General features: G+C 47.6%; 8 protein-coding genes across 8 annotated transcripts; 6 read left to right on the forward strand and 2 right to left on the reverse strand.

Moving 5' to 3' along the window:
• Nucleotides 1-659: 659 nt before the first annotated feature.
• GIQ15_05504 (sphingoid long chain base kinase 4) lies at nucleotides 660-2,442 on the forward strand (the record flags this gene model as incomplete). The annotated part of the gene is made up of 2 exons (XM_033552921.1): nucleotides 660-807; nucleotides 1,127-2,442. The coding sequence occupies 2 exons, from the start codon at nucleotides 660-662 to the stop codon at nucleotides 2,440-2,442; spliced, it is 1,464 nt and encodes a 487-aa protein (XP_033404065.1).
• Nucleotides 2,443-3,556: 1,114 nt separating this feature from the next.
• Nucleotides 3,557-6,861, reverse strand: GIQ15_05505 (protein kinase kin1; the record flags this gene model as incomplete). Its single annotated transcript, XM_033552922.1, has 3 exons — nucleotides 3,557-5,541; nucleotides 5,592-6,219; nucleotides 6,289-6,861. The coding sequence occupies 3 exons, from the start codon at nucleotides 6,859-6,861 to the stop codon at nucleotides 3,557-3,559; spliced, it is 3,186 nt and encodes a 1,061-aa protein (XP_033404066.1).
• Nucleotides 6,862-7,360: 499 nt separating this feature from the next.
• On the forward strand, nucleotides 7,361-10,074 carry GIQ15_05506 (DUF1604 domain-containing protein; the record flags this gene model as incomplete). The annotated part of the gene is made up of 4 exons (XM_033552923.1): nucleotides 7,361-7,426; nucleotides 7,639-7,691; nucleotides 7,743-8,024; nucleotides 8,115-10,074. The coding sequence occupies 4 exons, from the start codon at nucleotides 7,361-7,363 to the stop codon at nucleotides 10,072-10,074; spliced, it is 2,361 nt and encodes a 786-aa protein (XP_033404067.1).
• A 623-nt stretch (nucleotides 10,075-10,697) lies between these two features.
• Nucleotides 10,698-11,865, forward strand: GIQ15_05507 (uncharacterized protein; the record flags this gene model as incomplete). The annotated part of the gene is made up of 3 exons (XM_033552924.1): nucleotides 10,698-10,700; nucleotides 10,884-11,687; nucleotides 11,740-11,865. The coding sequence occupies 3 exons, from the start codon at nucleotides 10,698-10,700 to the stop codon at nucleotides 11,863-11,865; spliced, it is 933 nt and encodes a 310-aa protein (XP_033404068.1).
• A 681-nt stretch (nucleotides 11,866-12,546) lies between these two features.
• On the forward strand, nucleotides 12,547-13,671 carry GIQ15_05508 (uncharacterized protein; the record flags this gene model as incomplete). The annotated part of the gene is made up of 3 exons (XM_033552925.1): nucleotides 12,547-12,592; nucleotides 12,651-12,758; nucleotides 12,833-13,671. 3 exons carry the CDS (start codon nucleotides 12,547-12,549, stop codon nucleotides 13,669-13,671), a joined length of 993 nt encoding a protein of 330 aa, XP_033404069.1.
• Nucleotides 13,672-14,701: 1,030 nt separating this feature from the next.
• On the reverse strand, nucleotides 14,702-15,456 carry GIQ15_05509 (uncharacterized protein; the record flags this gene model as incomplete). The annotated part of the gene is made up of 2 exons (XM_033552926.1): nucleotides 14,702-14,921; nucleotides 14,984-15,456. 2 exons carry the CDS (start codon nucleotides 15,454-15,456, stop codon nucleotides 14,702-14,704), a joined length of 693 nt encoding a protein of 230 aa, XP_033404070.1.
• A 1,287-nt stretch (nucleotides 15,457-16,743) lies between these two features.
• Nucleotides 16,744-17,411, forward strand: GIQ15_05510 (uncharacterized protein; the record flags this gene model as incomplete). Its single annotated transcript, XM_033552927.1, has 2 exons — nucleotides 16,744-16,986; nucleotides 17,040-17,411. The coding sequence occupies 2 exons, from the start codon at nucleotides 16,744-16,746 to the stop codon at nucleotides 17,409-17,411; spliced, it is 615 nt and encodes a 204-aa protein (XP_033404071.1).
• Nucleotides 17,412-20,228: 2,817 nt separating this feature from the next.
• Nucleotides 20,229-21,146, forward strand: GIQ15_05511 (histone-lysine N-methyltransferase Clr4; the record flags this gene model as incomplete). The annotated part of the gene is made up of 1 exon (XM_033552928.1): nucleotides 20,229-21,146. One exon carries the CDS (start codon nucleotides 20,229-20,231, stop codon nucleotides 21,144-21,146), a length of 918 nt encoding a protein of 305 aa, XP_033404072.1.
• Between the last annotated feature and the right edge of the window lie 717 nt (nucleotides 21,147-21,863).

The raw sequence follows: 21,863 nt of genomic DNA on the forward strand, positions 1-21,863 counted from the left end.
TAGGGTGGTCCTTGACGTTTTCAGTGAGAGTTGTATACGTATAGGGTTGTTCAATGCACAACATTGGGCCACTCTGGTGATGTCGGTATAGTCCAACGGAGGTCAACTCTTATGATCCAACAGAGATCAACTCTTATCGTTATAATTATATATAGAAGCGCACATATTATTCTCTTATTTTTCATCCATGGATCGAATAGTAACTATCATGTGACGCCGGGTACCAACTTCTTCATCGTTTCTCCCAGAACAAAACAAACACAGCTTCATTATATACAGTGGTCTAGCTGTATATCCTCCGACTGCGATCGCCAGCTCCGATAGCATGTAACTATCGTGCAAGTTGGACAGATCTAACAGAAGACAGCTTGCATCGTGTCTCATGCGCGTCCCTGTCAACCTCGGCAGATGATCTATAAACATCTGCTGATGATCTATAAACATCTGTTGATGATCGCATCGTGATCCCGCAGACCAACCACTCTTCCTCCATACATACTCCATACATATACAGACTCCACGGAGCTTCGGTCCGCTTTATAGAAGGCTGGAGCAGCCATTGAACCGTCCACGGCGCCTCCCACGCTTCCTACGCTCTGTTCGCGTTCCTCTGCCGGACGCTCGGCATGCGCCAAGTTGAACATCTCAAAGCTTAAGCCATGACGTTCAGCCGCTTCTTCTCGAGCTCTGCCGACGATGGTCGAGGAGAAGACGCAGAGATGCAGGCTCCCAGGGACGGAACCGCGGTTTTGCCCGTCGGGGTGAATGCTTCGTTAACATTGGCGGCCGAATCTCTCATTGTCCAAGGTAAGGGATAACCCGGTCTCTTATGCCGCTTCCCTCCACTGCCATATAATTGCTATATATAAAAATTTTTCCTCTCTTTGAAATTTACCGGTTTAATAACTTATGGCGTGGCTGCTTTGTCCTGTGAAGACGACGGTCATAATAATAAATCTAGTCGAAGTTGCTGCGGTCTGATATCTACTCCACGTATGAACTGAACCTCGCTCCTCCCCCTTCCGCGTCCTCCGTTGGGCGGGAAAAACGCGTCTCCCATGGCGTGCAGACAAGCTATGGCAGACAGGCCGTTTCTCTACATATGTCTGACATCTCGTCCTTATAGGCGTTGCGCGAACCACACGATCCATTCCCTACTTCAACATCCTCTGGGCGGATATATCGGATAACCACCTCAACATCAAGTACGCCAACCCAAAATCCAAGAACGACGTTGGAGTTGCAACGATTTGCTACACTATCGAACGCACACAGCTTTCAAAGGCCGAAACATGGATTTCCTCTCTATTGGATTTGTCGTACGGAGAAGCACAACGGAACAAGCGGATAAAGGTTCTGGTAAACCCTTTTGGGGGCAAGGGTAGTGCTTCCAAGACATTTTACAAGGAAGTTGAACCAATATTCGAAGCAGCTCGGTGCGAAATTGACACGCAAGTGACGGAATATTCTGGTCACGCCGTTGATATTGCAGAAAAGATCGACGTAGATGCATGGGATGTCATTGCTGCTTGCTCCGGTGACGGGGTAATCTTTGAGATATTCAATGGTCTGGGTAAAAAAGAGAATGCGGGCGAGGCTCTAGCGAAGCTGGCCGTCGCTCACGTCCCCTGCGGCTCGGGGAACGCAATGAGCAGGAATCTCAATGGCACTGCGGGCCCTAGCATGGCTGCGCTTTGTATCATCAAAGGCTTGCGCACGCCTCTCGACCTGGTATCGATCACCCATGGGGAACAACGAACGCTTTCTTTCCTGTCCCAAGCTTTCGGTATCATAGCAGACACAGACCTTGGAACAGAGAATCTGCGGTGGATGGGAGCTGCTCGTTTCACATTCGGCTTCTTGGTCAGGTTACTCGGCAGTAACGTCTATCCGTGCGACGTAGCCCTCAAAGTTGAGATCGACGACAAGAATCGCATCAAAGAACACTACAACGCCATAGTGCAGAACAAGTCCAATGTAGAGCCCCGCGGAGAGATACCTGAATCGGGGGGCCTTCCACCTTTGAAATACGGCCTAGCGACAGACCCTATACCCGAAGATTGGATGCGTATCTCGCATGACAAACTCGGCAATTTTTACTCTGGAAACATGGCCTTCATGGCGCAGGATGCCAATTTCTTCCCTGCATCGCTTCCAAACGATGGGTTCTTGGACGTTATTATGATCCGAGGAGATATAAGTCGAATCACTGCGTTACAGATGCTAGGCGCTTTGGATAACGGGGAGCTCTTCGACATGCCTGATGTACATGCGCTGAAGATATCAGGATTTCGAATAACACCCAGGAGCCAGGATGATGGATATATCAGCATCGATGGCGAGAAAATCCCCTACGAGCCATTCCAGGCCGAGGTTCATAAGGGACTTGGAACAGTGATCTCTCGGTCTGGATTCAAATTTGAAACCGGCAAGGGATCCTAGAGCAATGTCTTCTTCTCTTTTGTTTTGGATCCTTACTTTTTTTCCCTTTCCTCTATGCACATTCATCATTATTACTCGGCTGTTTGTTGTATTTTTTATATACTGCTCCTTTACCCCTCCTGTCCTTTTGTTCAAGGCGCCGTACTGGTCTATTCCTCTACTCTGTGATTTCATTTCCTTTCTTGCTAGACCTGGCGTTCATGGTTCTCGACGGTCGGCGCCAGATTGCCATGGCATTATATATATCACCCTAGCATGAAATGTGCTATCCATTATCTATCCAAATTTCATCTTTGGTCTTTTTTGCCTGTATGGTAATCGAGTATATTATAGTTAGTGAATATCTGGAACAACTCGGGGTTGCTCCGGCTGTTTGCTATTTGTTTTATGCGCACGTAGAGCCGAATCATTGATATTGAATTAAAATTATACGATCAACGTGTACTTGAGAGGAGACTATTAACATACGACAGCCGTAACCTTCCAGGATAAGCCATCATGAAGATATATTTATTTACAAGGAACAGTTTATACAGTATTAAATGAAAAAAATTAAAGATCGACCCGCCAAAGAGAAAAAAAGCTATTTACTTGTGAAATTCCAATAAGGCCAGGAACAGGAATGTAATTTACTACCTCGCTCTCAGGGAGAAAAAAAAGGACAAAAGAGAAATGAAAATAATGAGCTTGCTAGCGTAAGATGGACATGCTTTAAGTTGAGCTTGAGAGTCGGAATATAAGGAAAATGTCGGGTCGGTAAATGAATTCATACAATGTTAGAAAAAAAGAAAAATCCATAGCGATGCGTGTACTCCATAAACAAGGACAATTTCAAAAAGATGACATGAGGCATAAACTGATTAGGCAATTAGAATAAGACGACATTATTAAGGCCATTGGAGGCGATGGTGGATGGGTGAGACTAAGAAATGGGGTGAAATCAAGCACAATTAACAAGTATAAACACAATGGTAGGCAAAAAATGGGGGAAGGGAAGGGAGGAGAAAAAGAAAAGTCCACCTTTGAAATATATTCCCATAATATCGAACAAACTTAAAGAAAATAGGGCCGTATGTATGTATGTATGATGGTCACGGATAGAGATGAGAGGATGTTATAGCTTGAGGTTATCTAGGATCTTCTTCGCCATCTCTCGGTACTGCCACATACCTCCGGACACCTTCTTGAATTGGATACCATGTAGAGAGAAGAGGGGCACCTTGACGATAACGATCTCAAAACGGAGGACGAGGTTTGCGCCAGTGTCCGTTTGGACCTTTGTGGTGGTCTCGCCTACCACACGCTCGCCACCGGCAGTGCTGTCACGAGGCGCAACGTATTCGTCCGACCCTTCAGAGTTGGTGACGAAGCTTTGATCAGGAGCTCGCTGGCTACGGCGTGGCGCTTTGGTGGGCGATGGTTTGTGTTCTTGCGTTTCTTCGGCGGTTGCATGGGCGCGGAGGCCGGCGAAACTGATTCGGCGACGATGGCCAGAAACTGGCCCTTGTCTCTCGGGACTTGGAGGGTTGGCATCAACGACGCGGTTGAGGTCTATGCTTGGGGCGTGACGACAGCTGAAACCTCCCTTTATCTCGACATATTCAACACCAAGCTGTTTGAGAACACGTATGATGTCGGAGCGTATAAATTGTAGTGGTTTGCTGCTGGTAGTAGATACGCTGAACAGGCCCTTGAGATAAACTGGTTTTGACAGGTCTTCGCCGGTGCCTGTCACGGCGTTGGGGCCATCGAGGACCTCTGTATCCGTCTCCTCGGGGACTTGGGCTTCCTTTGCTTCCTCTCGACGAGCGCGGCGGGCTTGAATGCTTTCGCGTCTCGCATGTCCCAACGACTTAGTCCTAGCCTGAGGGGGGTAGGTATTCTTTGGCTCATTTGCTTGCTCGTTGGGTTTCGTCTTTTGGACATGTAGATTAGATTGGTCTGATCCGCTGGCTAGTCCTGGTTCATTTGCTGGCGATGAAAGGTAACCTGAAGGTCCTCTCCTGTTACCTCTTCGGATACGGTTTTCTCCAGAGTTCACACTTGTTGATCTTGCGAGGATATTGTTTGCTCGAGAAGGAGACAGGCCAGAATTAGACCCATGCGGGATGTCAGGATACTGAGAGTGGCTGCCACTAGGATGGAGGTTGCCTGGGGCTGCCTCTCCACGTCTAGACCTTCGTACACTAAAGCTCTTCCTAGGCGCGAGGAGGTCTTCGGCGAGGTGTGCATGCGCAGACGCGGGCTGTTGGACTGGCAGTCTATCTCTCTCTGCCTCACGTCCTCTGTCTCGTGTTCTTCTCGTGCTGAAGCGTCTCAACAAGCCAGCAGCGGCACTCTCCTTCTTTGGCGGAGCAGTTTCAACGGGAGGGGCTACTATGGTTGGCGACACCGCCTGCTGGACGGGCGGCTTAGCCACGGCCAGGTTCTTCACTCCTTCAGTCAAGTCATCGTCGCCGTGCGTTCTAGCTCTTGGGCGAGACCTTCCTCCCGAGTCCTTCTCTCCAGGAACTTCGTACGCATTTTGGTTGGTATACGCAGCTTCTGGCATGGGAAGATCCGGTTGCCTCAGTGAGGTGTCTGCGGGCGCAGGGAGGCCACCAGGATGCAATTGGGGATTTTCTCTATCCTGCTTCTCCTTCACGAGATTGTACACTGAGATGAGCGGGTGGAAACCACTCGAAGGGTCACCGAATGAATGCATCGTTTCAAATGACGGAGAAATGGATAGATTGTCTTTGCTCATGGAGTTGCGACGTTTATAAAAATCGAAAACTCCTCGTCGCTTTTCGTTTAAGGGGTTCGGGTTATGATGTTGCTGTTCTTTTGCGCTGCTTCTGACGGCTTCCTGATACTCGTCAGACTCAACGATCTTGGTGAGCTGCGAAGAGATGAATTCTGGTGGACCAAAATCGAATCCAGTCATCTTCTGGATGACTTCCTGGTCCAGGGGTAGCTTCAGTGGCTCGCGCTGTGGGAGGTAATTCTCCGGCACTCCACTGTATCCCTTTGTCATCCAAGGATGCTGCATGATTTCGGCCAGCGAGGCCCGTTGCTTCGGATCAGTGACCAACATGCGGGAAATGATATGGCGGCAATCTGTAGAACGATAAGTATATTAAAGTGGCGTGAAGAATAGAATAACTAACCTGACGAGAGACCAGGCGGGTATTCGACTACTCCCTTTTTGATTTTCGCGTGAAGCTGCGGCATGCTCTGGTCGTCAAATGGGACCTTACCGCAAACGAGAACGTAAAGGACGATACCAAAACTCCACACGTCAACCTCGGGTCCAGTGTACTGGCGAGCTTGTAGTAGCTCAGGGGCAGCAAAATACAGACTTCCACAGAACGTCTTGAGTTGGCCTTTGGGTGAGAACAGATTGCTGAGGCCGAAGTCGATGATTTTGATATCACCCGTCTTGCTGATGAGAATATTCTCGATTTTGAGATCACGGTGTACGATGTTGTTTCTATGACAGTAGTCAAGAGCGCTTGCGATTTGGCGAGCAAACTTCCGGGCTTGCTTTTCCTTTAACTTGCCATGGGAGATGATGTAGTCGAGCATCTGACCGCCATTCACGTACTCAAACAGCATATACCAGTGGTAGTTTGTGCGAACGACATCTCGCATTCCGCAGACATACGGATGGTTCAAGAGGGTTACGATAGCCGCCTCTCTCGCGGTCCGTATCTCTTTTGAACGATCTGCCCTTTCATTCTCGCGAGTGCTGCGCTGTTCGTCGTTGGTGTGGCGAGGAATGATCTTGACGGCAACCTAACGATCGAGCGTATTAGAAATTTGTTTTAAAAGAGTAGAAGTAGATATACAAGGTAAAGAACGTACCTGTTCTCCAGTTTCAAGGTTTTTTGCTAGCTTGACTTTCCCCATGCTTCCAGCGCCGATTGTTTTGCCAAGTGCCCACTGTCCTGAAGGCGTAGTGATCGTAGTACGTCTCTTGGGCTGGGCAGCTAGCGAGGCACCATTGGAGGTATGACTATTGCTTGCAGGGGGATGCGACGCGCCATCGACGGCGGCGGAGTTTGAACGGGCCATGTCGACGCTATCACCGTTTGTGGGCCGAGATGACGCGCGACGATGGGTGCGGGAAGGGTCAGGGCGATAAGACGAGGAAACCTCTCGTGCTCTGTCCTTCGAGGAGCTACGACCAGTGGTGCTTGGTCGAGCGGTGGTGGTGGAAGGCTGTGGCTCGTAGTCCCGTCGAGCATTGCTCGCGGTGCGTGTATGGCCGCTTGGTTCCTGGGAATAGGACCTGGAGCCGGTTCGACTATGAGCTTTCTGGTGCGGACGGCCGCTGGTACTCTGTGTCCTCGACGGAGAGCCAGACTCCAGGGGCGGGCTTCGATATGAGGTTGGATTGCGCACGGCGGTAGGCGTAGAGGGGGCCGCGGTGGACATGGTCGAATTGGCCGGCGGGCGTGAAGAGGGGGGATACGAGCAAAGTTGACTTGCACACCGCCCGTCAGTGACAATAGACAATGTCGACTGAGTATTATTATAGACGGAGTTGTCGTAGATGCTCCTCTCGATGGGCTGGTTTTGGGAGGGTCAAGGGCGTGGCGGAGGCCAGGTCAAGACAACGAGACGACGGATGACATTTAGGGAGAGTCCAGCGGCGGATGGCGAGTACAACGCTGAGACGAGAGCCTTGAATATCAACTCCGGCAGTGTCTACGCCGTGGTCGACGTGGGTTGCGGGCGAGACGGTGATGGAGATGTGAAAGATGAAGTTGGCGGAGGTCGAGATAACTGCTCAAAGGCGTTGCTGGGCAGAAGAAGAGGATAAAATGTTTGTTTGTAACGCGGGATTTCAAACCCGCCCCCAGCAAGCAAATAAGGGCTCGAGTCTGCTACGAACGGTCATCTGCTGGGCCTCGTACAGATACAATATATAAAAATGAAAAAGGAGTTCTTCGAAGCTGCCGGCGTCGCGAGGCGCTCAAAGGGAACGGCGAAATCCAAGGTATGCAGAGATACCTATTTTTGTGAGTGGCTGCGGCGGGTTTATATGTACCAGTTGCATAGTCTTTGTTTTATGACCCTGATTCCACGTGACTGGCCCAGCTGCGCAGGCCGCGTGAAGAGATCATGGAGGAGAGAGATGACAGTTAAAGAGTTGAACAGTTAACAGTTAACATTTAAGTGGAAGAAGTTAGCAGTTAGCTGGAGAAACAGGTGACAGCGCCGGTGACAGGCCGCGATGGACGATTGAACGCATGTCGAGACGTGTAAGTGCTGCCCTGGCGATATCACGGCCGAGCTGACCTGCGGTTATACAGCATCTATATCTACACTGGAGACTGGAGACTTAAAGCTAGAGACGACGGTCTGATCTTCTTTGTCTGCAGACACCCCCTTGCCATGGCGTACAAACGGTCTCGCGCCGCGTTCGAGGACGATCACCCCGGATCTCCTTTCATCGTCTATGGCACCCCGTTGCCTGCGGACGACCCTGATGCGCGCGACGATGGCTCATACGTACCGCTCTGGAAGCAAGAAGTAAGGGACGAGAGGGGACGGAAACGCCTTCATGGCGCTTTCACCGGTGGATTCAGCGCTGGGTGAGCTCCAACACATCATACCAAGAGATATAAATATATACCACCCGCCTTGGTCGTCGAACGAGCACTAAATAACCCCCCCGCGAATAGATATTTCAACACGGTAGGGTCAAAGGAAGGATGGACTCCGTCGACTTTTGTTTCGTCTCGCAAAAACAGGGCTACGAAGGAGGGCAAGGAGCAGCAACGGCCCGAAGACTTTATGGACGAAGAGGACCTGAGAGAGGCAGAGGAGGCGAGGGTGCTGCAGACTTCTACTGAGTTCGATGGGATTGGTTCTACGGCTACGGATGCAATGAGAGAGACGGGGCTGATTGATCTGTTCAGCTCGTCTGGTGAGATGGTTGGTGTTCGGCTACTGAAGAAGATGGGCTGGAGGGAAGGTCAAGGGATTGGGCCCAAAGTGAGAAGACGAGCCAAGTTGGATGAACATGATGAAGATGGCGGTGAAACCTATCTCTTCGCCCCCGAAAACACGCCGATGATCCGGTTTGTGGATAAAAATGACCGCAAAGGCATTGGCTTCGAGGGAGAGAACCGATTGGAGCTGCCGACCAAGTCAGATGCTGGTCAGCGTAACGGCATGGCCGCGACGGCGGCCGCTTCTAAACTCTCTATCAACGGCAAGAAACTACTGCAGAAACCCAAGCAGCGGAAACTAGGCGGGTTTGGCGTCGGTGTCCTGAATGACACTGGATCAGATGACGAGGATCCGTACGAGATCGGCCCCAGCATCTCTTACAACAGAGTGATCGAACCTTCTAAGAAAAGCACCAAGGCTAAACGGCTGGAAGCACCGAAGCCGGCAATCAGATCGTCGAATCCCCTGCTCGACACCAAGCCCGTCTTCATATCGAAGAAGGCCACGACCGCCGGACGGGACAGATCGGGGTTCAGAAAGTGCCATGACGGACGCTTCCCGCTGGACGGCTTCATCCTTAGCACACAGATAGATCTCACGCCGAGGAGCAAGCGATACGATCCGCCCAAGGTACCAGAGGGCTGGGTATCTGCCAAAATCCCGGCAGCCCCAGAAGATGGAACTAACCCTATCTCAATAGCTGAGGCTGCAAAGGCGTCTACGTTGGACCCAAAGGCCAGGGCTGCACTGCTAGGCGAGGCTCAGCTTCCTGGGAAATCTGTATTCGACTACATGACCCCGGAGGCTCGTAATAGGATCGCACTGGCAACCGGGCGAACCGACCTCCCACCGGCACTGGGCGAGAAGGCGCCCAAGGGGTTTGAAACATCAGACAACCAAAAGCGAAAGGAGATATGGGATCTGATCCCTCCGCTGGACAAAGAGGCTGCCCTGCAGGCCCTTAATCGCGGAGTCAGTGGATGGATGCCGTACGCAGAAGACGAGAGTAAGAGGGCTCGCTATCGATCCTTTCTCGAGGTTCGAGCCGGCATCGTCACTGATCGGTTGCCGGAGCGTCCACCGGCAGCCTCGACAGACGAATGGGTGACAGAACTGCGCGAGTTCGCTCGTGCCGCCGAAGTGTTTAAACCCATATCAGGCCTGATGGCATCACGCTTTACATCCTCTACGCAGGCAGGCTCCGACGGTTCTGGCACCCCCTTACTGAAGAAGCGCGAGCCCAAACCCGAAGACCCGACAGAATCAGCAGCCAAACTCGGGATGTACGGCCCAATGACTCGCCTCCACCGGCCGTTCGCTCCAGCTCGACTGCTCTGCAAGCGATTCAATGTTCGGGTCCCCGGCAGCGCGCGAGGCGAGAGTTCGAACACGGGTGGGTTGGCCGATATAGCAGGCCTCGAAGCTCCGGTAGAGCCGCCGCCGGAAATTATCTCCCGAGAAACCATGTATCAACTGATGCTGGAGTCAGGGCGCAAAATAGACTCCGTCTCTGGCTCTGGCTCTGGCTCTGGCCCGACTGCGCCGCCGGGTGAGGAATCACAGATCCAGCCAGGGCTTCAGGCATCGGAGCCGGCCGCGGTTGATCCAGAGCGTAACGAGGCGCTCGAGGGTGAGCGGCCCGGCGAAGCGGTGTTCAGAGCTATCTTCGGCAGCGATGATGAGGACTGACCTTGGCTATTCTATCTTCTGTTCTGTCTTCTGTCTCCTGTCTGCTGTCTGTCGTTCGATGTATACTACGTGTGGAGATAATCCTACCGACACCCTAGCGAAACTCTGGATATAATTAGGTTCCCGCGCCGTGAAGATACAGATATATTAATAAACTATCAACTATTGTAATAATACGCGGGATCACGGCATGCTCTGTGCCACCGGGCCCTTCGCCCGAGATCGATATCATCGTCATGCTGCCGGCAAGGGTTGCTACCTGTCGATGCTGGATGTCTATACTGGATGTCTATACTGGATGTCGCCCTCGCCTCCAAGCACATTAGAAGCCTGTAGATAGTATACGAGAGTTAAGGTAGGTCAGATGCATCTTCACTCGCATGATGGCGTGGTTTTCTTCTTCCTGGCCCCTTGTCGAGCCAGCCAACCAGAATACCAACGACAAGCTTAGCTAACTGGCGACTTTCGAGATAGAGAGAAGCTATATTAGTGCATCGCTTTTGCCGGCTGTCAGGGAATATTCGTCACCGTCACCGTCTCCTCCTCCGTTGACCGTCTTCTATCCTTGCTTCCTCTCTCCTACAGGAACCCGCCCCTGAACCCGTATCAACACACAATGAGCAATGGTGAGTAGAGCAGCCCGTTTCTTCAGCCTGTCTGGGCAGACGTAATACTCGGGCCTCTGTCGCATCTCGCTGTGGGGTAATATTCAGATTATTTCAAGCAGATCTTTCATGTCTCCAGCCGCCTTGGACTTTGCTTTGCCTTTTTCTCTATGTTACGGAGGCATATCTGACTGACGGTCCTAGGGGTGCTGCTTCTCTCGAGACTCCAACAGCTCGCACTACCCAGGCTCCACGGCCGGCCAGCACGGCGACTCCTCTCGCCAGATCAACCAGAATCCAGCTGAGCAGTCGACGATAAACCGCGCCCGTTCGCACTCGCCCTCTGGCACATCGACAGCTACCTCGCGGCCCTCGCAGTCGGCCGGCCGTCGTGTTGCTCTCCCGCTAAGCGAACATTTCAACCGGCCGATCCGCCAGCATGTCTGGAAGAGCAAACGCCGCATATGGACTCGGGCGGCCCTGGATAAACAACGACAGGACTTTTTCGATACCCGAGTCGCCGGTCGACCAGAGATATGGGCCGCCTTGTCTACCGCCCTGGCCCTGCTGAGGGAGGGTGATATTTCTACTGCGCAAGGTATCATCGATGCGGCTGGCATCACCGTTCCTACGGGCGATATATGCGAAGGATGCTACGATGAGAGTGGCGCGCTGTACAAGTTTCCGGAAGCAATTGTATCGGATCCTATAAATGTTGCTGATGAGAGTCCTACTGAAGACAGCTTCAAATGCGATATCGGCACCGATATCGATGGCGGGGACGATGAGATGTCTACTTCAAGGATGGTGTTGGGCGTCGATTCATGTGATGACCTACTGGACAAGGAAAAGGAGAGAAGACGTGAAGAGAAGGGGAAACGGAGTGAGAGGGACTACATCAAGGTCACCGCACGGCTGAGTGACCGTGGCGGGCCTGATGTTGTCGTCAGCGTCGGTAGAGAGCAGACGGTCGGTGCCCTCGTTCGAAAGATTCAGGCTGAAGCAGGGGTATGTTGCGCCTCCTCCATATACTTACATTTATGCTAACCCTCTTCTATAGCTTCCCAGCAACAGCCGGATCCAGATCGTATACCTAGGCAAGCTCTTCAAAGAAAGCAATACACTGCTTGCGCAAGGGTGGAAAGAAGGCAACGTCGTCAACGTCTATGTCAGGAGCCACAAGTGAGATAGTCTTGCATTCATACCTGCGAGGCATCATCTTGCTGTCTCCCACATGTGAGACATAGGCCTTGATATCCCCGTCCTATTCGACAGTTAATCCCAGGCGCTTCGTCATTACAACCTTCGGGCCCATCAACAACCTGCCACAAAACACTTTTAATTTTTCTTGTCAGATTTAACGGCGTTACTCGGTGCCATCGTCATCTTCCTCCTTTCTTATCTGGAATACGAGGACCCTTATTTGTCTATTTGCTCGATCATTTGCAGGCAACGGCGTCCCAGGAGTCGCCTTTGCTTAATCTACTCATATCTGCTTTTCAGTATAGCCTTTGTTTTCTACTTTTGTATATAATTCGTTTACAACTACCATTTAATCGCCATTCTACATAATATCTCGTCACATGTTTGGCCTTGTAGGATACCAAACTTATATAATGTTAACGTTGGCGGGGTGATGCAAACATGACAAACAGTGCAAACATGACAAACTTAGCTACGAAAGCGAAAAAAAGTTGCGACAAGATAAAAAGAATCAAACGCCAGCAAATCTTCGCGCAAACAGCACATACCGATTGAACGAGGTTTTTGAGGTCCTCGTCCTCTCCAGGTAGCCGATTTTAAAGCAATCTATTAGCCCTACTCCCTTGCAGTCTGAGTTTGGCGATCGCCATCGCCTCCACCAGCCATGGATATACAACAGACGCCGTTCGTACGGGAGTTGGCATCAAGTGGTAGGCGCTTTCGTGTTGTATTCTTTCTATCTAAACTCTCACTAACATTGATTAATAGACAAAAAGACTCGTGACAAAGCAGTTGAGTCCCTAACGGCCTTCTTAAGGAGTAAACGAGATTTAAAGCTCTTCGATCTTTTGAAAGTATGGAAAGGGCTATTTTACTGTATGTGACGATTCATCCGATACAGTCATATCTGTGTGGCCTAGATCATATGCTCATTCATGGTTGTATGCTAGGTTTCTACCACTCTGATAAACCTCTCACGCAACAAGCTCTCGCCCGCTCCCTTTCATATACCCTGGTTCCCTCCCTACCAGAGAAGATGGTTCTACCATTCCTTCGAGCATTCTGGATAACGATGTCGCGCGACTTCCACTCCCTAGACCGACTACGCTTGGATAAATATCTACTTCTAATAAGATGCTATGTCGGTGTCTCATTCGAATATTTCTTGAAAAGAGGGAAAAGCAAACGCCAGGATAAGACTGGTAACGACGACAAACAAAAGACGAAAAATAAGAGGAAGAGAGCTGAGGCAGACGAGAAGAACGGTACTTCGAATTCGAGGCGCAAAACATCCAGCACAACAGCGGTACAGGTGCAACAAGAGGGTGAATGGTCTGAACTAGAAGCGTACCTCAATATGCTCGAGGACGGTCCATTGAGTCCACTGATCTTCGACTCGGGGTCATCCAATGAAGCAGGCTCCAGCCATGGCCAGGACGAGAACGGAGCATCGATTAAAATGCCAAAGGGTCCGGATGGAATACGCTATCATCTTATGGATATCTGGCTAGACGAACTGGAGAAATATGCTACCGAGCCGGACGAGTCTAATAATGCAGACGACGGGGAATCATCGACAAAGCTAAAGGATGGAGTTCCGATGCAGTTGCTATTACGGCCAATTGAGAGGTTAGAATCAGAAAGCCCAAATAAAACAGTGAGGACTCGGGCGAAAGATACCCTGGCGGACGAGAGGCTGGTTGCATGGGGTGTCAGGGCGCCAGAGAAGGCAGAAGATGATTCTGATGATGGAGACGATGGCGAAGAATGGAATGGTATAGAAGATTGAGATCGTAGCTTGGATAAGGTGTATAGCTACTAAGTATGATAACAAATTTAATTGGTTTGCTCAAGCAATATATTTAGAGCTTGGCAAAATGATAAGTAGCTCTTTTCCATCTATAAAAGCTAACCAGTGGTAAGCACGATGGAAATAGCCAAATACATGGTATTTTTTCCAGAGGTATGTTATGTTTAAGGGCGCGGTCACTAGAAAAGGTGCCCTCTCAATTTACGTTGCTTAAGCATATGATTAACACTAGGTCGCTATTTTAAATTTACGATTTGAGGGTTATTTGCCGTCATTTATGTACTAGGTAGTAACTATATTTCACCGCTTTTTCCCTTTCTTTTTTTTCTTTTTTATTTCTTTTTTCTTTTTTTTTTCTCTTTATTTTCTCCTTTTTTTTAGAGGAGGGGGGGGAGGGGGGATTCGGTAATGGAGAGGTAGCAGTGCTATCACGAATCCTATAATCGAAACTGAAGCCTTTACTATCATAGAGCTGGCCATGAAACCTCTCCGGCTAATCAACTCTAGTATGGAAAAAACAGTGAACTAAAAATCTTGATAGTCTTGCCAAGGCCAGGTAGCCCACATTCCTGGCGCTTACTAGCTCAGCAATAAGCGCTTAACTTCCCGCACCTGCAGAACTTTATATATAGATTGCACAGCTTGAAAGAATGGAACGCTAGGGGTACTATCTGTTCAATGGAGACACCAGTATCAGAGAGGTGGGGGAATCTAGCCTCATATATATTAGTTGCTCGCATGCTAGACTCATACTCGTTGAAACTGGTCTCGTATCTAATATTCGGCATCATACTAATTTCCCGTGTGGATATTCCCCTATGAGTTGCATAAATTCCCGTTTGGCAGTGTTCTTGTTCTACCCGAGGAAATTTTAGATTACAAATTCTCTATACAAAAAGGGTAATGCTTTGGGTACTGATGTTATGGCAAAAAGGTAATAATACCACTATAAAGTTGACTTGATGGTAGGCGATAACATATTAACTAATATACAGGATATAACGGCATCTTAGGCTTTGTATGGCATATCCCCAGTAACAACTCGGGTATATCCCTCAAAAAAGCCCTTATCAATGCTACAGGGGACTGGGTTCCCTCCTAGGACCGGGAAACGGAGGCCCAAAAGACGGTACACATTTCGCGTCGGAAGGGTTACCTGGAACGGGGTATGCGAGGTGACTTCCGGTCGAATACATTTATAACATTCCAACCGAACGACAGCTTGGGTGCTACAGTTTAACATATCAATTATGGCTCTCTCGGGGTATGATTGTAGTATAGAGGAACTCACATAAAGTCACGGCTGCCATAGTACTTTTCGTTTATATTACGGAAGTAGAAACGATGTAAGTTGTTGTCCGTAAGAATCCTTACCAGTTGGCCGAGTGTAATGCGTTGGAGAAGAGGGATATTCATGGTGCATGCTGAGCGGTTAGAAGGGTCAGCGTATGCGACTGGCTTGACACGCAGATCACCGAGCTTGCTAGATCCGCCTCCTGCCGAATGAATGCTGGCAATCTCATAGTCAATCTTGGTAGAAACACGAGCACCGTCATAACCATGGGATGGAGTTACAAAATCGATTTTAAATGCAGCGTGGTTCTTTAGCTTGGCGGTTTCTTGCTGAGTTAAGCTAGAAGAGTCGAATTTCAAAAATTCAATGGCGATAGTACTGCATTCAGGGCTGTAAATTTCCGGAGGTATTGCTTGGAGCCCATAGGTGCCGACACTGAAGCCCTCTTTTGGAACCGTGAATGGAGCCATGTAGAAGAAGTAGGGGCGTGATAACGAAAGCAAAAGGATATTGGGGTAGCCTCGATTGACGCGTTGGGTAGTTTCAAACTTTGAATTATTGTTTTGATTGTTTGGTTGTTGTTACTTGTTGGTTTATGATAGTCTTGATGAAATCTGGGAATTTGGCGAAGATTTATATTCGACGCTGATGGTATATTCCCATTGAATTACTATGGCAATCCCTTTGGATCTTGCTGTCAGCCCACTCTAGGCGCGTAAATCTCAATGCAAAGAATACTAAGTGAAACCATTTGCAAATCTCCTGCCATTGGCGAGCAAGTGACCTATTCACATATTTATGCGGAGTAATGGTCTCGCACAGGAGGTATATGCAAGGACTGGTTAGATGGGAGAGACCCTTATGTCTAGGTATGCACTGTGGATATAATCCGTCGATAACAGGCCAACAGCTTGAAAATGCGGCATATCGTACTCGATACCAATGATATATCGTTAATATATAGATGTTGTTGGTCCGGCGCTTCGAGCTCGAACTTTAAAGCGCGCTAAAAAAAAGCACTTTAGCGCCAGGAGTTAATGACTAAGAAGTGAACGTAGCGCTGGCCGAAACAGGCGATGGAGGAGCCCTGGTAGCTATTCAAAGAATACCGGCTATAGCTATAGAGCATTCTCTATACTCTACCATCCGTTTCAGGGCCAATAACTCTTAGCTTGCCGTCTATATTTAGCTATATTTCGGCTTTCATGTTCTTAACTAAGAATGGCCTAAACTAGATAACTAATGACTAAGCTCTCTTTTCGACTTGTCCGCACTAAAACGCGGGCGACTTCGGCCTATAGCATCATTGATTTATTATGCTAGCGGGTACTATCTTAAGTCACTTCATCCTCTTGACGTCCTTATTCTTCTAAATTGTCATCAGATTCATTCAGAAGCCTGTTGAACTCTTTGATATATTGATATCGCTCACATGTCCTCCTCTGCGTCAGAACCACCCACCCTAACCATGGAGTATCGAGGCGTGGAACCACCCTCGGGCACCACCCTCGGGCACCCATCTGCCAACAGCCGCTGAGATATTAGAACTCTGCGCCGGACAGAAACGCAATGAGCTAAGAGGTCTACCCTATCCATCTGAAGCGCCAGTACTTTGGATTAAATACGGATGCGGAGTCTACTGGAGCGAAGTGTCTGCTCAGTCTACGGCGCATCGTGAGCTTCAGAAGTTGGGGTCACCCGTCAGAGCCCCTGCAGTCTTCTATGCCTTTCAGGCTAATTACCAGACCTACATTGTCATGGAATATATACCAGGAAAGTCTGGGACCCAATTACTAGAGGCTACCTCGGAGCCGACAGAGAGGGAGGCCGTCTATCGGCAGATGGCCTTGGGCATACAGGAGCTCCTACGGATCCCCATTCCACCAAACCCGCGCCCAACAGCTATTGATGGAGGGTTGATCCGACATATCATTTTTGAGCAACAAGAAGCTCCGCGACCCTACCAGTCGGTTGACCAGCTTGAGCAACATTTCAACTTGGTATGTAACGCGGTGTATAAATTAAACGGATATATCTAATAGACTCTTTATAGTTTTTACAATGGACAAAACGTGAGCCTAAGATACTAGGGTTATCGCGCGAGCCGATGGTCTTCTGCCACTCAGATGCGTGGCCTGGGAACTTTATAATTAATAAACAGGGCCATGTAACCGTCGTCGACTTTTCGGAAGTAAGTATTCTTCCATCCAGCTTCGCCAAATACGCAATCACGCCTTCGGTTAAAGACCACGAGTACAGCTTGTTGCCCTGGATTGATGTACCGAGTACCGATGGGGTCGATAATACTAGGGCACTTTTCGCTGCTACTAACCCAATGATTATGGGCGCAGGTTCATTTGCAAAGGCGGGCAAGCGAATACCAGGCTATGACAGAATTCCGTCCCCGATCCCCCCAGTATCTTAGTTACTTCTTTTTGCTACTCTTTTTTTGTATAATTCGAAGATCCCCATATTTTTTTTTTCCCTTACCCTAGCATCGGTCGTTGGAAAGCGCAAGTTTTCTAGAGGGGGCGGAGATATATACGTCACTCACAATTTAGATGTCACAGATGCATATACTATAAAATCTAAGATACCCAAATGGCGACAGAAATCCAGTTGTTAAAGTGAGAGGTGTAGCGCAATACTTGATGGTGTTTCCAAATTCTTCACCTCTATCTGACTCTTCGGCTATATTTCTTGACACTGTATGGATAATATATAATAAAAATTTTACTTGAACTTTTGATTTTGCTATCTCAGTGACTCAGCCTATCGGGTTACCTATTATTTGTGTCGGTTCCATTATGCCAGCTCATAGCATACTAATACATGATGCGTATTACAACCAACCAGCTGATCCAGCTCTGGCCAGTGAACGCTCTACAACATTCGAGCCTCGAGGCGACTTGACGTCTCTCGTGGCACAAGAGATAGTAATTAGCAAATATTAGTTAATTTAATATTATTTTGTTCAAATATAGCTATTAATTAAAACAGCTAGCAGAGTAACAGAGCGAATATTGAAAATACTAGTAAATAAAATATATATAACCTACTTAATTATTTATTAATTCTTAATCCGAATCTAAATCATTAAATAGTTAGTCATTTAGTCTCTAATTTAATATTTATATACAAAACTAAGTCTTTAATTTCTAGAGTTGAAATAGATATTTTATTACTTAGATACACAATATACCACGATAGACGAGGCGAAAAATTTACGATACATCGGTTCATGGGGCTGCGACGCTACGAGCGCCGGGCACCATAAACGAGGGACGAATTTTGGATAAAAGACCTTGGAGCAAAGGAGTTGATTAAGAGGAGATAGAATAAGCGATTTAAAAGTTTAAGCAAACGGTTAACCGAAATGGAGATTGAGTCTGATCGACTGCTCGACTGCGCGGCCTCAAAGCGTTTGAGAGGCGGGCCGCTCGATAATAACTATCAAGGTGAAGTGCGCAGCGATATAAAAACATAGCGCGATCGAATTCTAGGTTTCAAGCTGTTAACATAAACATATATCCAACTCTATTCGCCTATACCAGAGCCTGTGGTGAAGAGGCCAACCCATGGGCCCATCGTCTTGAAGAGCGCAATTCTGGAGTCTCTGTCATAGTCAAGTCCAAGCCAACATCGCAACCTCTTACCCTAAATGTCACAGCCAAATAGAACGATAGAGTTGTGAAAAGAGCAGCATCTGTATAATTCGAAGAAAAGAGCCAACGAAAGAAAGAAGCGGGAAGAAGTTCAAAGAACAAGGAGCAAGACAAAGACTGATGATAAAGGCGCGCATCAAAGACAACCGAGAACAACAGATACAGTGTCCGTTCTAACAATACAGAATTATATCATATCTTGCACTTTTTCTTCTATTTATTCTCAAGTTAATTTGATTATTTATTCTGTTAATTAATAAATTACTAAAGTATTCAAATATTAATAGAAATTAATTAATTTATTTAACTATTTTATATTTATCGACTTTTGTATTATTCTATAATTTTAGCGATAAATTTCTAAAATTAATTACACTAGTGGAAAATTTAGTATTATATTACTTTTTATTACTTACTAAGCAGTCGCTAGAGTATTTATATTCGCGACTTCGCCTCTTAAGGTCGCTTTGTTTTGCTTTAATCACTCAAGTTTCAGATTCTTAAGCGCTTTGTGGCTATCTTTATTTAAGTCCTAGATTCTTTAAACTCTTAAGAAACAGAGTCTTCTTATTTAGGCCTTTCTTTATAAGAAATCTAAGGTGAATAAAAAGCCTTTACTTTTAAATTTACTTTATTTTAATACTGATTTCTAAAATCTAGGAGTTTTAACTAAATTTTCCTTTTAGAACGATTTAAGGATTTAAGAAGTTACAAGTCTCTGTTAAGAGGAAACTGAATACACCAGATAAAGAGGAAACGGCTGGTAAGTATTAAATAAGAGATCCTGTCTATATTATTCAATCTAATACTCCGTACTGATGGCGAGATCAAGGGCCGTTGATATATCATGGTGGTTGATTTAACAGGGGACTCAGACTCGGAACGCGATGACTTTTCGGTATGTCGTCCAGGCGCGTTTCTGATACCTCGATGCTGCCTTGACACCCAAGAATATATAGGTAGAACCCCACGGGTAATCTTTACTATATATTCTTGAGCTAGTTTGCGCGATTCTATTCTTTTCAAATAGAATCGATATTTGATATTGTTTTTCACTCCCAGACCCTGGATCCACTAACCGTTTTGGGCTATATAACTAGAATGCTGAAGTTGTGTCCAACGACTTGCTCGCAATTTTTATAGGGCCACGGTCAACTACTCCAATAAACCGGTCTCATGAGGTCAACGGCAATGGCAGTTCAAGCACCTGCTGCTCTCGCCCGCAGTCTAAATGCTCGAATGTTTCAGTGGTGATTCCAGTGGGACGGCCACCTGGTTCTACTCCATCCAGCTCTCGATCGACACAAGCGAGCAGGAAGCGTTCACTGTCCCCAACCAACGAAGGTCCACCACAACGGTTGGCTGCTACAGAGATACCAGGTCATCATGGTCTAAGCCAATTTTATGCCGTGGAAGCCTTAGATACCTTAAAGAGTGTTTACCGCAAAGCTAAAGAGTGTGACCGGAGCACCATTAAGATCCCTCATACGACTAAACGTTTCCGTCCCCATCCAGACAGGCAACATGAAGCATCTGCGTCCGATCGGCTTGAAGATCTTTACAACCAGAAGCTCCAGATGATCGAAGGACCACGGATTCGGTTTATATCCAAAAATAAAGCTCGAAACGTCGACTTTAATTTTGACTTTATCAAATCCTACAAGTTTCAGGATGGATTAAAACCGGTTGGCTCTGGGTTTATCTTTGGCTGCAGTTGCAATGGGTGTACAGATGAATGTGAATCTTGCCTCCCTTGTGATAGAGACACTGGCCATCCTATCATGCCATACCAGGAAGCTACTGATCGCCTCGGCCGACCAGGCCGTATGGTCTTACGGCCAGACTTTATAGAAAGGAAAGGGGTAAAGATCAGAGAATGTAGCCCTCGTTGCGACTGTTATCCGACCTGTGGGAGTCATGTCGTATATGCTGGTCGTCAAATCGAGCTAGAGGTCTTCGAGACGCCAAACCGCGGCTTCGGTATTCGGTGCACCAAACCTATCCTGAAAGGGCAGTTTATTGACACCTATGTGGGCGAGCTGATCAAGGAGTCCACATCCGACAAGAGAGAAGACGCATTTGACGCCGACAAGCATGCTAGCTACCTCTTCTCCCTCGACCTCTATAAAGATGATGGCCATGGTCCAAAGAACGAGAAGTTTTATGTCGTTGATGGCCGCAAGTTTGGCTCAATCACCAGATTCATGAATCACTCTTGCAATCCCAACTGTAAGATGTTCCCAGCCGCGCAAAGTGATAGTCGGCAGATCTATGAGATCGCCTTCTTCGCCATTCGAGATATACCAGCTGGCACGGAATTGACGTTTGATTATCTGGGCGGAAAGAAACGGGAGTTAGGATTGAGAAAGGCTGATCCAAGTGCGACTAAGTGTCTTTGTGGCGAGAGGAAATGCCGTGGTCTGCTCTGGACAACTAATCGGAAGACAAAGGTAAAGGATGCCGAGTCTTCTTCTGATGAGTCTGATGAGGAGTAGAGCATATCCATAAATCTTTCTTTGGACCTTTTTACGGACTTCATTGTTAGCTTTGGACTGGATGCATCCTCCGGCGTTCAACGTTTCCGTTCTCCCTGGTTGTTCTTTTCTAATACCCCTTTCTTTACGATTAGCCCTGCATCGACCGCTTTGCGTATTACATGTCCGGTTAAATAATAATACCCTTTTGTTCTTACTGCCTTGAATTTGCGCGTAATTTTATGGAGTTTTATAGCCACTGTGCTTACTTTTCTTACGACATGGGAGTAGGAAGAGCGATAGGTATATCTGATGTTTAAATCTGTATTAATGTGTGTTCGTCCGCTGAAAAATCTCGTTCTATGGAAAAGGCCACTCGAAATTGGACAAAAAGGAACAGAAAGTCAGAGAAAAACAAAGAATATTTCACAATACTTACAATTGAGTAGGAAATGTTATACCTATAAATATTTGGTATCATACAGCGTCTCAAAGGATAAATTAAAAATGGGGACCAAACAAGACGAAGGCAAAGAAAATAGAAAAAAAGAACCCAGGGGAAAACCGGGGAAAGCTGCCGTCACCAATCGGCACCCTTTAATGCCATTAACCCAAGATATAAAAGCGTTTACCGGTGGTGGGTTTTCTCAAAACAGAAAATGTGGTTGTTTATCAGATTCAATAACGTCGTATCTTTGAACGTTGTTGAGCAGTAGTGGCGTGAAACAGTCGTTATAT

The sequence above is a fragment of the Arthroderma uncinatum genome (genome assembly GCF_011692745.1).
Source record: "Arthroderma uncinatum strain CBS 119779 chromosome Unknown scaffold4, whole genome shotgun sequence".
NCBI classification, from domain to species: Eukaryota; Fungi; Ascomycota; class Eurotiomycetes; order Onygenales; family Arthrodermataceae; genus Arthroderma; species Arthroderma uncinatum.